This window comes from Mastacembelus armatus, chromosome 22 (assembly GCF_900324485.2).
Source record: "Mastacembelus armatus chromosome 22, fMasArm1.2, whole genome shotgun sequence".
NCBI lineage: Eukaryota > Metazoa > Chordata > Actinopteri > Synbranchiformes > Mastacembelidae > Mastacembelus > Mastacembelus armatus.
The window spans coordinates 5,684,603-5,699,357 of NC_046654.1; the positions used below are offsets into that span (position 1 = coordinate 5,684,603).

General features: G+C 41.4%; 1 protein-coding gene across 3 annotated transcripts in view; it reads right to left on the minus strand.

The window, feature by feature from the left end:
• fndc3ba (fibronectin type III domain containing 3Ba) overlaps window positions 1-14,755 on the minus strand; it is an 83,834-nt gene that overhangs the window by 31,507 nt on the left and 37,572 nt on the right. For 2 of the 3 annotated variants that reach the window (XM_026302952.1, XM_026302960.1), the window contains exons 4-7: window positions 11,896-11,972; window positions 9,490-9,712; window positions 9,159-9,324; window positions 8,457-8,587 (exon numbers count right to left, since the gene is read on the minus strand). In XM_026302952.1, the coding sequence (XP_026158737.1) occupies window positions 8,457-8,587; window positions 9,159-9,324; window positions 9,490-9,712; window positions 11,896-11,972 (597 nt within the window). The remainder of the gene's footprint in view (window positions 1-8,456; window positions 8,588-9,158; window positions 9,325-9,489; window positions 9,713-11,895; window positions 11,973-14,755) is intronic. The other variant, XM_026302969.1, reaches the window with a different exon arrangement.

Here is a 14,755-nt window from a genome sequence, read left to right on the forward strand (position 1 = left end):
TTATGGCTCGTGGTTGCTGAGTACAGCTGCTTAAATGTTTAATACAGAGAACAACCACAAGGAGTTGTTGATGAGAAACTGAATCTGTTCCCAGTGTCCCAGTGTAACTCCACACAAGCACAAACACACACTCCTCTGTCCTGACTGTCCTTCACCTCGTCTCTTTTCTGTTTATGCACTGCCCATGCACCCTCACTTCCTCTCCTTGTCTGACCTCACATCCTGTCTGTGTCTGGCTGCCTAAGTTTGATTACCGAGGACAGTCAGACGGAGCGCAATGGACAGCAGGAAAAGAAGATGAATGAAGAACTGGGGGGAACAACATGCAAAGCCAAAACCAGACGAGAGGAGGATTTAGAGGGAGAAGGACTACAGACTGCAGAGAGAGAGAGAGAGGGAGAGGAAAGGCAAGAGGAGTCTGGCTAAGAGATTAGGTACAAAAACACAAGGAAATTGAGAGACAAAGAGCAAGCCAGGGATCAACAGAGAGGAGGAGAAAGGCAGGGATGAAAAGAGACAGGGAGAAAGACAGGGCTTAGGAAGATGTGAGGCAAGGATTATAAAACCTTATGTGACATCATCAGTGGATCAACAGATGCACACCGCTGATATCAGTGTAGCAGTTGTTATAGTTACAAGTCACTACGTTCAAATCCAACCAGCTTTCCCAAAAGATACCAAAACCAGAACCTCAAAATACTATTTGACATGGCCGTAATAAAACTGTGAACTGATAGAAGCAGCTGATTGGATAGAGGCAGCTTTGGTGTTTATCAACAGACCGAGAATAATCAATCAATACTGCTGGTTTTATTTTATCGCCTTTAGCTTTAATATTCTATTATATTTTTTCCATGTAAGATTTGCCTTCTTTTTTTTTAATTTTTAAGACCCAAATTTTTACTAATGTAGTTGGTCTTGTTGACTCAGCCAGGAAGGTTTCACACATATCTAAACCTCTGATGTACTCAGACCTCTAGTCATTTCCTTAAATGAATGTGACTGTTAGTTAGAAAATCCTGACCACCTGAAGTAAGTCCTCCACGCTGTGACTACGTTCCAAGAAAGAAAGTAGGAAAAACCACATCACATTATCTGGAAGCACACATTCACATAAATACTTAGTCTGAGCCTCATTCTGTGTCTACACATTTCATTCCATTCTCCGTTCTAACTGTCCCTCCTTGCTCAGTCCTCCTGACATAACCGAACATGTTTACAAGAATCTTTGTTTAATGACGCACACCTACACACTTCAAGACTAATGGCATCCCATGAAGAAGTGCAGCAAAACTGAGTCATTCTGACACTGTGGTGGTTGCATTCCTCCTCCATGACGCCTGTGATTCTTAGACGTAGTTTGTCTTCACTGAGACAGAAAAAGACCTTTAAAGCCTGGAAAAAAATGTGAAAAAATGTGGTAACAGCCACTCTCTCAGCTCATATCCCACACACATACAGGACCACAGTGTGTGTGTGTGTGTGTGTGTGTTCTGGTGCTCTAAAGGAACAAAAAAGACATATGATACCCAGCGTTAGAAGCCTCTAATCAGGGGGAACCAAACAAAGTGACAAACACTCAGCTGGGAGGGAGGGAGAGAGCGCGAGAGAGAGAGAGAGAAGAGAGACAGCAAGAGATGTGCATGTGTGGATGACAGACAGGACAGAGGGGAACAGAGAGGAAGGAGTGGGAACAGAGTTGAGGCAGAGGGAGGAGAGGAAAACGGAGATAGAGAGGGGCAAAGACCTTGGATTCCACACTATTATCATCTGCTGCATAGTGAGCATTCCATCTGTTCAACAGCTGGGCTACACACACACAAGTAGAAGTCATTGGGACATGCTTGAAATTGTGGTTGTCATGGTGAAGGTTTGGTTCTCATGGCCGGGGTCCCAATCGTTTATAAAGGGGATTAAAGAGGGAGGGAGAGAGAGAGACAGAGAGACTGGCACAGAGAAATGGAGAAGTAGAAGAAAAAAGGGAATACATGAGAGAAGAGGTAATAAAAAAAAATCTAAAGTAAAAAATTCAGAACGCAAGCCAAAAGAAAGGATGACTCCTAAGAGACACACAGAGACAGACATGCAAATAAGCAACCTGGTTATTGTTGTCTTCCTGCAGTAACATCATTTATTAGACTTTGCATAAATGAGAAATCTGGTTTTCCTAAAAACTGGAGTAACAGAGAATCGACTTAACACAGTTAGCTTTCAGCTACCAAAACCTCATTTCTTGGCCATGTATAAGCAGGTTTCCAAAAGTGTGCATGTCAGAAAAAAAGACATGGATGCAATTTAGAACAATATCAAAGTTGATTATTCTTGTACACATTCCAAAATAATGAAATCCAAAGTGCAACTTAAATTGTAACTAAAACAAATAAGTTTCAGCATAAACACATATCACTGCATTCTTCGATTCCCTGCCTTAACCCGATCTCTCTCAATAACCAGGTTTCATGTGTGCATGTAAAGGTAGACAGAGTTAGACAGAGGGCCCTTGTCCACCGCAGCCCTCTCACTAAGGAGAGATGAGCGTCTCGACTGCCAAGCGACACAAAAACTCTCACCACTTTTCCAAGAAGAGTAAGAATGTGTGCTCATATATGCACAAATGTTTAGATTACGTGGTGCAAACAGTGCAGCAACCTGGCCAGGGAGTGAGGGATTATAAAGGATGCGTTTCTCAGAACCCTGACCCCATCCAACCCTGCTAAGCTCAAAAAGTCTAGAGAGTGGAGGACAAAATTACAGTCTGACAGACTGCGACACACCAGTGAAATAGAGACAAAGACTAACAGAGATAAATACAGAGCAGCAAGCTGATTATAGGGACAGAGATACAAACGGACAAAGGTCATGTCCACACCACTGCAGAAAAATTGTAAAATCATCTGTTTTAATGGGAATCCAAATTGTCTGTTTTAAGTGTTGGATAAATTATTAGTTATAATTCTTAATAAGAATTCTCTGTTGGTATTATACTGTAACATCAGTCTCTAAGTTTCCCACATTACAAATTTGAATATTCTGTTTTAATGGAAAGAGCAGACCTTAAATGTTCTGTTTTAAGATTATTCAACTAAAAACAGTGGCTGGATGAGCTCATTATGGCTGATACAATCAGTTGACTCTAGAGCCATTTTCTGCCATAAAATACTTTATATTGCTGTAAAAGCCTCTTTGCTATTCAGCTGTTGATTATTTAAATGTGTAAATATTATTATGTCTTTACTCAAACATGACACATCAGTGTTTGGGACCAGATGTGCGAGAGAGAGCAGTGTCACTGTACCTCACCTCCTTTCCAGCAAACTAAAGACATGAAAATAAGTATTTTCTCAAAGCCTGTATCAGTGTTGGATTTTAAAACTTATTTTTCAGTTGGAGCCTTAATTAAGGACCTTTGTGACTATAGGAACTAGCTCCCCCACTTCTCCCTTGGAAATAACACAATACAGTTCCTCATCAGTTTCATCATTCACCATTCTAAGAATTATGATGCTTAGTTTCTAATGTCTGACAAGGCCTATGAATAAGAATGAATGTTCAGCAGGGACTCTTGATTCCCATTTTTACAGTAATGAGTCAGGTGATTATTTAGATGAGTGACACAAATTACCACAAAGTCAGAGTACTACTTTGGAAAAACATGTAACCTGCTGTAAACCAATACAAAGCTGAGCAGTTGACACACAATATGAATAAGGTAAAACTTTACACCCACTTCTGTTTATAGCCATATCACTTGTTTACAGCAGTCATGATGTCCCAAATCCACTACAAATCTTTTAAGTGTACATAACTGGCTTATGTTCTAAGCCCCAGATCTCTGGGACTTGTGCATTTCTTGTTTCTATGACTGTTTAAGACAAACTCAATTTTACCCAACTAAAGCAGGTAAAAGGACTTCAGATATTTTTTAAAGGGAGTTCTGGTTAATGCAGAGCAGTCAGGGGCTGTAATTCCACAGTGTGACGAGGTTATCACTTGTATCACAAGGCTCATTCAGGTGGATGGGGAAATGTGTGGTGTGCTCATTGTGAGTGGTGAGAAAAACCTCCCCTTCTAATCCCACAAGTCCTGTTACATGATAGCAGAGGGTAAAGACATTCCTCTGCTGGTAAGGCCATCCCTTGTTCTCTCGGTTTTCTACACAAACCCCCCTTTTTATTCCCTGGTTTCTGTTTTTCATTTACACGTTTCTATACTCTTGTCTTTATCATTCTTCCATTGACATTTCCTCTTCTTGCTGCTCTTCTACACCCCACTGCCCTCCATCTTGCCCTACAAACATGCCCCTATTTGGGTGTGTGGGAAGGGGTTGAAGTTTGTTGGGGGGGCTGAGATTATCACTATGGTAATCCAAATCCAAACAGCCCAGTAAAAGAAGGGTGGGTGTGGGCTCACACATTTCCAGGCCTGTGACTTCATTTACATCAGGAGAGGCCGGAAGACGAGTTTTATATTAATATAAAAGCTGAGTGATGACTCGGCTGATAGAGCTAATGAGGATGACATCATGCCAACATTACACAATGCTGTGGTTTTAAAAGCCTCCTTTTACCACCAAACGTGTTAATGAAATTAGAAGCAACGCTGTCAAAGTTTAAACCAAAAACAAGACAGCACAGTATTACACTGGAGCAAAGCACATTGTTCCTTGGTTGTCCAACATGCAGTAAAGCTGATTCTATTAAAAGACACAGTGATGGATCTGCATTGCTGGAATTTATTGTTTAGATTGTTTAGAACATTTTTATGTTCACCTACTGACTTTTAATGCCATTGTGCTGCTTACTTCTAATTGTTGTGATGTCACAATTGTATTAATTTTATAGTAAGGTAGATTTTATATAGAGTTAAACTAATATTTCTATTACCATCAACAAATACTTGACTAATTCCGTATAGAACAGTTATTGGATTGCCCTCTGGGTCATTTATCATCCTCCAGCAGGACTTGTCCTTTGTCTTTTTCTTTATCATGAGGAAGTCCTTCCAATGAACCATCTGACCTCTGACCTTCTTTAGGAAAGCTGAACCATAATCCACCTTTCAGCAACTTGTTAACACTGACAAGTACAGACTTAATGGATTATTGTATGAACCATTTAATGAGAGCAAGAAACCCATAACCCTCTATTGGTGCCTCACAAACATTTAGAACCAGTTCATTATTATTTACTTATTAAAAGTTGAGAAGTTCATAATATTTTATTATTTTAATTAATGAAATGACTCTTAACCAGGTGAGCAAAACGTTGCTCTTATCAAGGACACTGGTAAAAACTGTTAATTAATAACAAAACATTTGAAAAGAGGAGTCTTATCAGCGTTATGCTAATGTTACACCTGCAAAGGTTAAGCAAATCTTGATGATGGCGTTGTTCGCAGTTTTATATCTGAAAAGAGGATGTAAAGTTGAAAAGGGAGGTGAACGTGTGTTCTTGTGTGAATATTTCAGAAGAAAGATTATTTTCAATATTTAAATATATTTATGATGTGAAAGTTTTATCAAGTTTGAAGAAAGAAAGAACGAATGCTATGAACTGAGAGAATTTTAAACTTCAGTGGGTTTTTCCTCAGTTTTAAAACATCCTTCTTAGCTAATTGTCTTTATGTTTGACAGAAAAAAAAAATCCTTTGTAATTTCTGTGGTTTAGATTCGGTATATCAACAAACAAGATCCATGAAAAGAATAACAGCGTAGCTGAAAATTTTGACAAACTTTTGTCAAAGACTTCGGGAAACACGCAGAATCTACTTATACATGGTCTCTACTTCTTAAAATTTCCCACTATTAGAGTAGCTATGTAACCACAACAGCAATTCATTGTAATATCTATAGCCCTGACAGAGTCAACATGGTGGACATAGGAATCATTGCACACATCTGGTTTCTCCTGAATTCACAGCGCTTGGCAGTGACGTAGAACCAAAGATGGAGGAGCTGAGGGAACTGGTCCATCTGTTTCTGCTAGAATCCCAGTTTCTCTGAGTGAGAGACAGGATCTGCAGTGGTGATAATGCACAGCCAAGATGGAGGAATAGAGGGGACGGAGCCCACATCTGTTTCTGCTCAACAAGCAGCACAGTTTTGAGGAAAAGGGCCTGTAGAGCTGGCTTTACTGGGGAATGGACACTGCGCTCGCCAAGTCAGCCTGCTGCCTTACTGGCACTGGGGCAATAGGTGTGCGCGCGCACACACACACACACACACACACACACACACAGAGTGCAAGGGCATCAAGGGCAAAGCGTAGGCAGCTGAGTGTGTATCTTTGTGTGTGTGTGTGTGTGTGTGTGTGTGGTATTCTAGGTTGAACCACACTCGGATGTGTCGGGCCAAGCAGCAACTTTGTCGGAATGTTTGTACTCTGGACTTTAACTCCATCTCGCCATCTCTCCATTCCCTGTGATGTAGGAGTATTGGTTCAGTTTTTTCCCTTTGCAGACCTTCTGTGTGTCTCCCTCCTCTCGTCTGTCCTTCAATTCCTACATTCCTCTCTCTGTCCCCCTCCCACCTCCTGTCAATCCTGTGGACCCTCATGCTCTGATTGTTTTACAGGAAGCCCAGTCACGGGGTGTATGTGCATGTGTGCGTTGGTGTGTGTGTGTGTGTGTGTGTGTGTGTGTGTGTGTGTGTGTGTGTGTGTGTGTCTGTGTGCTGTGTGGTATAGCTAGCTGACTCAGCCTAATCTCCAGCCCAGTACTGAGACCCTGGTAGACCAGAACAGACGACCGACGACATGCTGACATGTCTCTATCTGTTGTGTTGTTTGAATATTAGTGTTTGTCACATCAAAATGCTCCTCTAAGATAATTTGCTGTTATGTGTCATATGTGTCTATGTCCGTATTTGTGTCTTTGCTTTTGCAGATGTTCACACTTGCACACACACTAGGAGTGTACATGTGCAGGTTTAAATTTGTATTTTTAAGAGTTTTTATTATAAAAGTCACTATGAAAATGATGTTGTGTAGATTATCCAGAGTAGCAAAGACTGTGTGCTGCACAAACATAATTTCAGTCACTTCTATTGCACTGAAGTGAAAACATAACTCTCAGAGCCAGAGGCACAGAGCTCAATATATGGGCATATAAAACTAAAACTATCTGCATGGCGAGATACCACTAGAAGAATGTGAGAAAATACATCTTTTATGGTAAGCTGGGTGAACCAACTAATTAAACAAACCTTTCATAATGTTTTCATCCAACTCAACCAAACTCCACCAGTTACGTTTAAGGACATTCGACACTTGCGAGCCAAAATATGCAGAAAGTCCAAACAACATTTAATACACAATACAGTTCTGTCACCACAAAAATAAAATTACATGACAAAAAATTGGACGATTTGGAGCGTTTGAATTATGCTCAAATTTTACCTCAATGGCATGGATTTGAGTCACACACATATATAATCAACTGTGGGCCAGATGACATATTTCTCTGATCTGACACCATGCTGTGAGGGACCAAACCAACATTTTACGAGGAGAGTAAATTTGGAATTTGACAGTTACAATGAAGGAGTAGATGAATTTATGTCTCCTTACGTCTTTCTGTCATCACCTCTACCGATAGCTCTGTGAGTGTGCACTGTGCTCTTTTTAATAATTCAGAAATATATGTCATTAAAGAGGAAGACTACCACAAGTAAGGGTGTGCGCAACCTAATGTCTTTGGATATGTGCGTGCTGACCTGTCTACACATCAGCACTCAAGAGTTTCTTCGTCTCAAGCAGGACTCTACAGGTATGTGACTCCCGCTCCCCGTCATCTCTTCCCCCCTCTATCCCCCACACCCCCTCGTGGCTCAGCTTTCACCAACAAGGCCGGTATTGTAGCAGGAGTAAAATGATAGTGCTCAGGGACGAGTTCAGCTATGTGGTTACCCAGACAACCCCTCTTACCTCCCTTCCCCACCTTCCCACCTCAGTCCTTCTGCCATACACCCCCCATCCCTGGATCCCTTCACCTCAGCGAGGCTACAGTCATTCGTTCATTCATTCATTCATTCATTCATTCATTCATTTTTTTGGGTGACTTTCTGTGAGAAAGAGAAATAGAGGAATGAAAGGTGTGTTTTATGTGGCCTGCATGAATGCAGAGGGGCACAGAGGGTGAAGAGGACAAAGCAAGTCACATAAAGACATAGAGAAACTGGTCAGAGAGGATTGAAGTTATTCTTCCACAGAGTAATAGGAGCTGCTTTCTTTTTTTTTCCTCCTGCTTGCTCATCCCCTGAAACTGAAGAGGCCCACTGATGATGTTTTCCAACTAATAGTCATGAAAGAAATGCTTTGTATGATGAAAGTTTGTGTCTACCTGTGAGTGTTGGATGTGACTTATTGACTCAAAGTGTAAAAAAAAAAAAAAAACTGAACACTTGCTGTTCAGCAAGAGTGTGTGCCAGTCTCTTTTTCTGCTATGTGTGTGTGTCTTACCTTGCGTGTGTGTCTCCGGTTCACTGTTTCGTGGACTGCTGCGGAGTCGTCGCTCTGGCTTCTTCCCACCTGGACTGCTGACTCCTACCCCTGACCCCACTGACCCAAGTGATGGGGTGTGTGATTTGCTGCTGCGTTAAAAATTGAATTTAGTTATTAATCTTTCTTAAGATTACTTATGACCAAATACAAAACAACCTGCTCTGCTCACAGTGAAGAACCACATGAACTGTTATTGATTATAACAATATAACCAAATCAACCGATTTGTGTGGAAGGTTAAAAATGATCAAAACAAGTAGGAACTTCTCACAACTAAAAACATGATGATGTTGGATGACATTACCAAACTAGCATAATACTAAAATACTATAATCTTCAAAAAAAAAAAAAAGAAAAAAAAAGCCACCTTTATTCATGTTTTTAAAAGGGACACCCATAGATCAGGAGAATGTTTTTATGCATACTGTATACTTTTAAATTAGGTGAGGGTTTCCACTTTTTTTTTCTTTCTTCCATTCATTTATTATCTGTACCACTTCTGTTGTAGATGGTTGTATATGATACAATCAGCTGTGTTCTCCCTTGCCCCACCGATTTGGGATGATGCTGGTGTATTTCCTGAACACACAATGTGATCAAGTAACATCTGAAAAACCTGGTGGATTCATCAAAGAAAATCTATAGAAGCAGTAAAATTACCTGTATCCGTTGTGTGCTGGGCCCAGGCTGCCTTTGTAGAGAGTAGAGGGAGGCGAGTTAATTCGGTTCTGTCGCTCTAGTTGCCTCTGTTCTTTTATCTTTTTGGGCTGTGGCTTACTGTACGTCTCCTCTCTGTAGGGAGACATCCCATAAACTGGGATGATTTCTGCAGACAAAGACAGGAGAGGAGAGGATCAGAGAGAAGAAGATGGGAGAGAAACCTTTTAAAAATCCTTTCAAAGTATACTTTAATTAATAATTGGATTTTTTAATTCCACATGACCCCCTGATTATTTGTCAGAAGTCAAAAGTCCAGTCAGCATGTCTGTACCTGGATCACCATACATGGGGGGAAGGTGGTGCTGGTAGTACTGAGGAGGCAGCTCTCCTGGACTGACAGGGGGGTAGAAAGAGTTGGGGATGAAGTGAGGGTGAGCTAGATAGGGTGGCATGTGGTGTGTGGGGGAGAGTGCTGGGGAGTAGGAGGGTGGGTAGCACTCTGGAGACTGTGGGGTCACCACCACTCGGCGGACCCCTGTGGTATCCTCCAGCACCTGTGGGGGAGACAGAGAAGAGAAAAACATGAAGAGGGACAGTAATTAATTAGGTTTTAATTTGGCCTTCAGTGCATTCCATATCAGTGCAAATGGCATGGTTCCTTTATTTTTGCTACACAACACTTGGGCTGACAGCACAAGTTTTTATGTACATCAAATTCCTTGTATGGCTTAAAGGAACAAGGTTCAAAATTTTGGAAACTATTTTTTTTTAAAAATTCCAGCAGATAAAAAATCCTAATACAATTGATATGATCTAAAGAGTATTTGGCTTTCCATTGATTTGTATGAGCAGGTGTCATATCTGTCACTAAATGAATGAAGTGCATAATTTATTTAACAAGTGAGATGTTGTGCTAACAGAATGTTTTGTCTCTTAAACTGCTGCAGTGTTGTCATCAGATGGTCTCCAGATTTCAATAACAAGAAGTTTCAAAGAACTGACTTGAATTACTATAGATTCCATACATGTATTCACTTTCACATTCATCGACTGTGACACACACAACTATTCAGACACTTTCACAGGCCTGCATTCCAAGCAAAGAACACACACTCCCTGCAGAGAGGAAGTCATCTGCAAGTCCCTAACAACAACAACAACACACACAATCATATTCACAACCAAATACCACTACCCCAAAACTCCCAGACACACAGAGAGGCAATAAACTGAGTGCCACAATGCAACAGAAAGAAGAAAGTACTCAAGATAGTCAGGAAGGGGAAAGAAGGTAGCAGAACTAATCTGAGTGAGGAAAACTGAGAGGGGGAGAAGAAGACCCAGCACAGAAGAGAAAAACAGATCATTTACAGAAAAATAAGGCCAAAGTCCCTGCATGACTTATGCACACATTTACTATCAAGGAGAGACACATATATTGAGTCCAAAAAATACATACTGGAGGGGACCTACAAACACACATGTACATACCCACAGCCACAACACAGCGATTAGCACAAACCACTGAGGACACAATCACAGACACACACATGTGCAAAACCCATCTGTCAATGCACTGCTTTCCTCTACCACAGCACTTCATCCATCCCTTCTTCCAGCTCTCACCCTCCAAAAACCTACGCACCCCAGTGCCTGTCTCCCCTATCAGACTTGTTTATGTAAGAGTGACAGTGTTTCCCGCTCAAACTTGGCCCAGTCCCTATGAACACACACACCCACACGCACGCAAACACAAACACACACCCACAGTGAGCCAATGACCTGACTTCCATTGGCATAGAAACACAATCCCAACACACACAGACCACAGATGTATTTGTAACAGTCCACTGACTTGTGTTGATACACTAACCTTTAACCTTGGAACCCTTTAAGTAATTTATAATGTCAAACTACCAATTTACACAAATAAAAGCATCACTTTGGGAGGTTTTCTCATCTTTCTTTTCTTGTGAGGACCTCTGATAGAGAACACATACACATATATGAGCTTTAGAGCCAGAAAAACAAACATCATAACACCCAGAATTCTGCACATTCCTGTTTGGTGCTATGCTGGGGAAGGAGTGTGCCCTGGTTACTGCTCATTCTAAACCACAACAGCTAGAACAAGTATATTAACTCCCCAGAAACAGCTGGACTTTCATCATATCAATACATCTGATGGTTGTTCATAAAAGTCTAACAGCTAAAAGTATATCAACGATACAAAGATGTGTAATGTACAATTGCTATATCTGGCATTTGATCCAAAACTACACAATCTTGCACAAACAACCTTTCAACAATTATTTTTGGCTGTAAACAGATAAATTTGATTCCATTTTCCTAACTGCATTTCAGGGATTTTCCAGAAACAGTATGTTGAAACAAACTAGAAGGCTGGCTGCTCAATGAGAACCAATGAGTCTTTAGTTTAAGTAATACTCAATATATTTGCCTTGGAAAGATATTAAATTGTGACATGTTTTTATACTATTGCCTACTTGTTACTAAGAAAAACATTATTTTAAGAGGCAATGTTGAATCACATGACAGCTTAAGGAGTCTCTAAAAAGAAAAAAAAAACAGGTTAATTAAGTGCAGTCATGCATTTGTATTTGTCTCCCCTGTGTCTGATTTTTATTTTGACTGAAACTCTCCCACACAAAATAGCCAAATGACGAACATTAAAAAAATGTCAGAGGGTAAAGCATGAATTACAACACAAACTAACCTGTGAGATGTATCCTGGGGGTACGTGGATGGGGGGGATTGACCCATTCGGGGACATCATGGGAACCTCAGCAGGACCTGCAAGGGTAAACATTTATTTATTTAACCAGGCAGCTAATGCTCAAGTCTGTTTTCATTTGCATTTGTCAATGTAAATGAGCTGCGTGTCAACAGTACACATGCAGGGACACAAACACAGCCACACACATTGAGGGTCAGGGATGTGAAACAGATGTGTTTCATACTTGAGCCCCTCATGCCAGCAAATTAACATGTACATCAGAGGTTCAAGCGAAAGGTCAATTAATAGAGGTAGGTTTATAACAGGGTAGAATCTAGAGGTCCAGAGGAGGTACAACCTCAGTCACCTGAAGTGAAAGCCTTCAAACTGACCTGCATGAAATCTAATACAAACATAATGTCTAAACGTCTAAATGTCTGCCGGGCTTCTCTGTTAATTTCTGGTAAAGAGAGAAGTGTCTAAAGATAATAGAATTCACAGAATGAAAATGATGTTGACTTTTCCACTATCCACATCTCCCCCCACTAAATCTCTCCATTTCTCCCTTCCCCCGGTCTCTCTGTGATGGAGGTCTGCGGCTGGTAAAGTCATTGGGACCCCATTGGGACACCTGGAGGCAGACTTGGCCTTAGAATAAATCACACTGAACGTGCACACACGCACACACACACACACACAGAAAGAGAGAGAGAGGGAGAGAGAGAGAGAGAGACTCAACCTACAAGCATTAACACACACTACTATTTTAAATGTCAATTGAATATCATAAAATCTGGCGTCCTTTAAAGGACCATTTCACATTAATTATTTTCTCGCTTACCTCTAAAGGCATAGCTGAGAAAATATGTTTTTCTTCTGTAACTTATCTGAACTGTTCCTGTTTTCACTGCTGTGCTTGCACCCTCTGTCATTTCCGCTCTCTCTTCATCATTCCTCCCTTCAGTCCTCTGTCCTTCCATACAATCCTCCCTTCACCAGAGACTCTTAACCCTTGTGTCTCACTTCATTGGCTATTCTGCCCAACAACTTCACCTACACCTTCACTATAAATGAATCATTCAATCATGCTTTTAAATTTCCATCCTGAGCCTGTCCTTCACCCTCTTCCTCCAATCTCCACCCCTATTTTTGTGAATTCCTCCTGCATGAATGCCGCTCCTCCCCACCCCCTTCACCTATTACTCACATCCTTCAGTCTTTCTCTTCATTTCAAAATATTTCTCACTTCATCTCTCCAGCCCTTCCTAACTTTGTTGCAACTGATCCCTTGCCCTCAGTCACTCTCCCTATTTTTCTCCCTTCTTTCCATCACCCACCCCCAAACCACTTTCTCTTTCCTTCCATCCTTCCATCTCTCACCTCCCTGACCTCTCATCAGCAAACAAACAGGTAAAAGTACAGTAAACACACACACCTACACAACCTGGGCAAAGTCTACAGTATGGACAGGAGTGGCAAGTGTGTGTGTATGTGTGTGTCTGTAGGTCACAGGTATGAGCAGACAGACCTCTTTCAGTCCTGTCTGCTCACCTACCATGGAGATTGGAAAAGATATGAAAGTACTCATTGAGTAGAAGGTCATAGCATAAGGAGAACACACACACACACACACACCTCTTTCCTCACTGCTCACAGTGCACTTTCCCTCTTGCTCACACACTGTTCCACACAGACAGTCTCACCCTGTGTCCTGGTCGCCCTCACTCAGACACAGACACAGACACAGACACACACACACACACACAGCAAACAGACATGTATTTGGACAGTCTCTGCTGCCTCTTCACTCAGCAAACAGCAGCATTCCTCTACTTATACACACACACACACACGCACGCACGCACGCACACGCACACACACACACACACACACTGAACATTCCCATCCCTGGCCCCCAGGTCTGGACCCAACAGGCCCAACTACCCCCCAATGCCTCCCCAAATACAAGACATTCTTTGTCCTGCTACCCTTCTCACACACACACTCACACACACACGCACACACACACACACACACACACAAACCGCTTTAAGTCAAATCTATAGTCAGTATTAAACTAACTACCATTTCCAAAAACCTCAGGCTAATTCAGCAGTTGTACGTACAAGAGTATTCATGTTGTCGTAATTGTGTGTGAGCCTGTACAGATACACAATTAGTCAGTCTGGTCTTTAGTCCACATTGTGGTAATGCCACTTCATGGTCTTGATTCCAGCTTTGCCCTTTTAGCACCACAAACAAGAGTCATCGCTTCCGCTTCCTAATCCTGCTAGATAGAATCCCAGACAACACAGGTGACTCCACCTCCACCACCCTCCACCTCTACACCCTCATCTTCCAACAGACAAAGATCAGATCAATTACGAAGTCATATCCTGCAGGTGTGACACGTTCACTGTAGTACCTGCACCACTGAGAGGCATAAGGACATGAAATTTGGTCCTTGAAGAGATATCCAAACATTATCTGGCCAGATTAGGGAACAGTTCATTTTCACTACAGTGTGCTCCTACGTACAATTTATATTTATGATATAGTTGCTAAAAATCCATCCATCTCTCGGGCATTGTTCACACATTTTCACTTGTTGCAAGTGAAGATGAATTAGCGGTAAAGGATGAAAAATTATTCATGAATGTGGAATTTTGATTTGCACCGTTTCATGTGTGAGTCAGCTAAAAGTGATGCCCTATAGCAAGGCAAGGTTGAAAAGGAAAGCCACAACCCATTCAACCCAGCTGACTTCCTCCTACAATAAAGGTCAGTGAAATAAATCTGAGGTCTGTGGTGAGATCTGCATTCATTTTGGGGGACAGTGACGTGTGCACATATTTGTTTG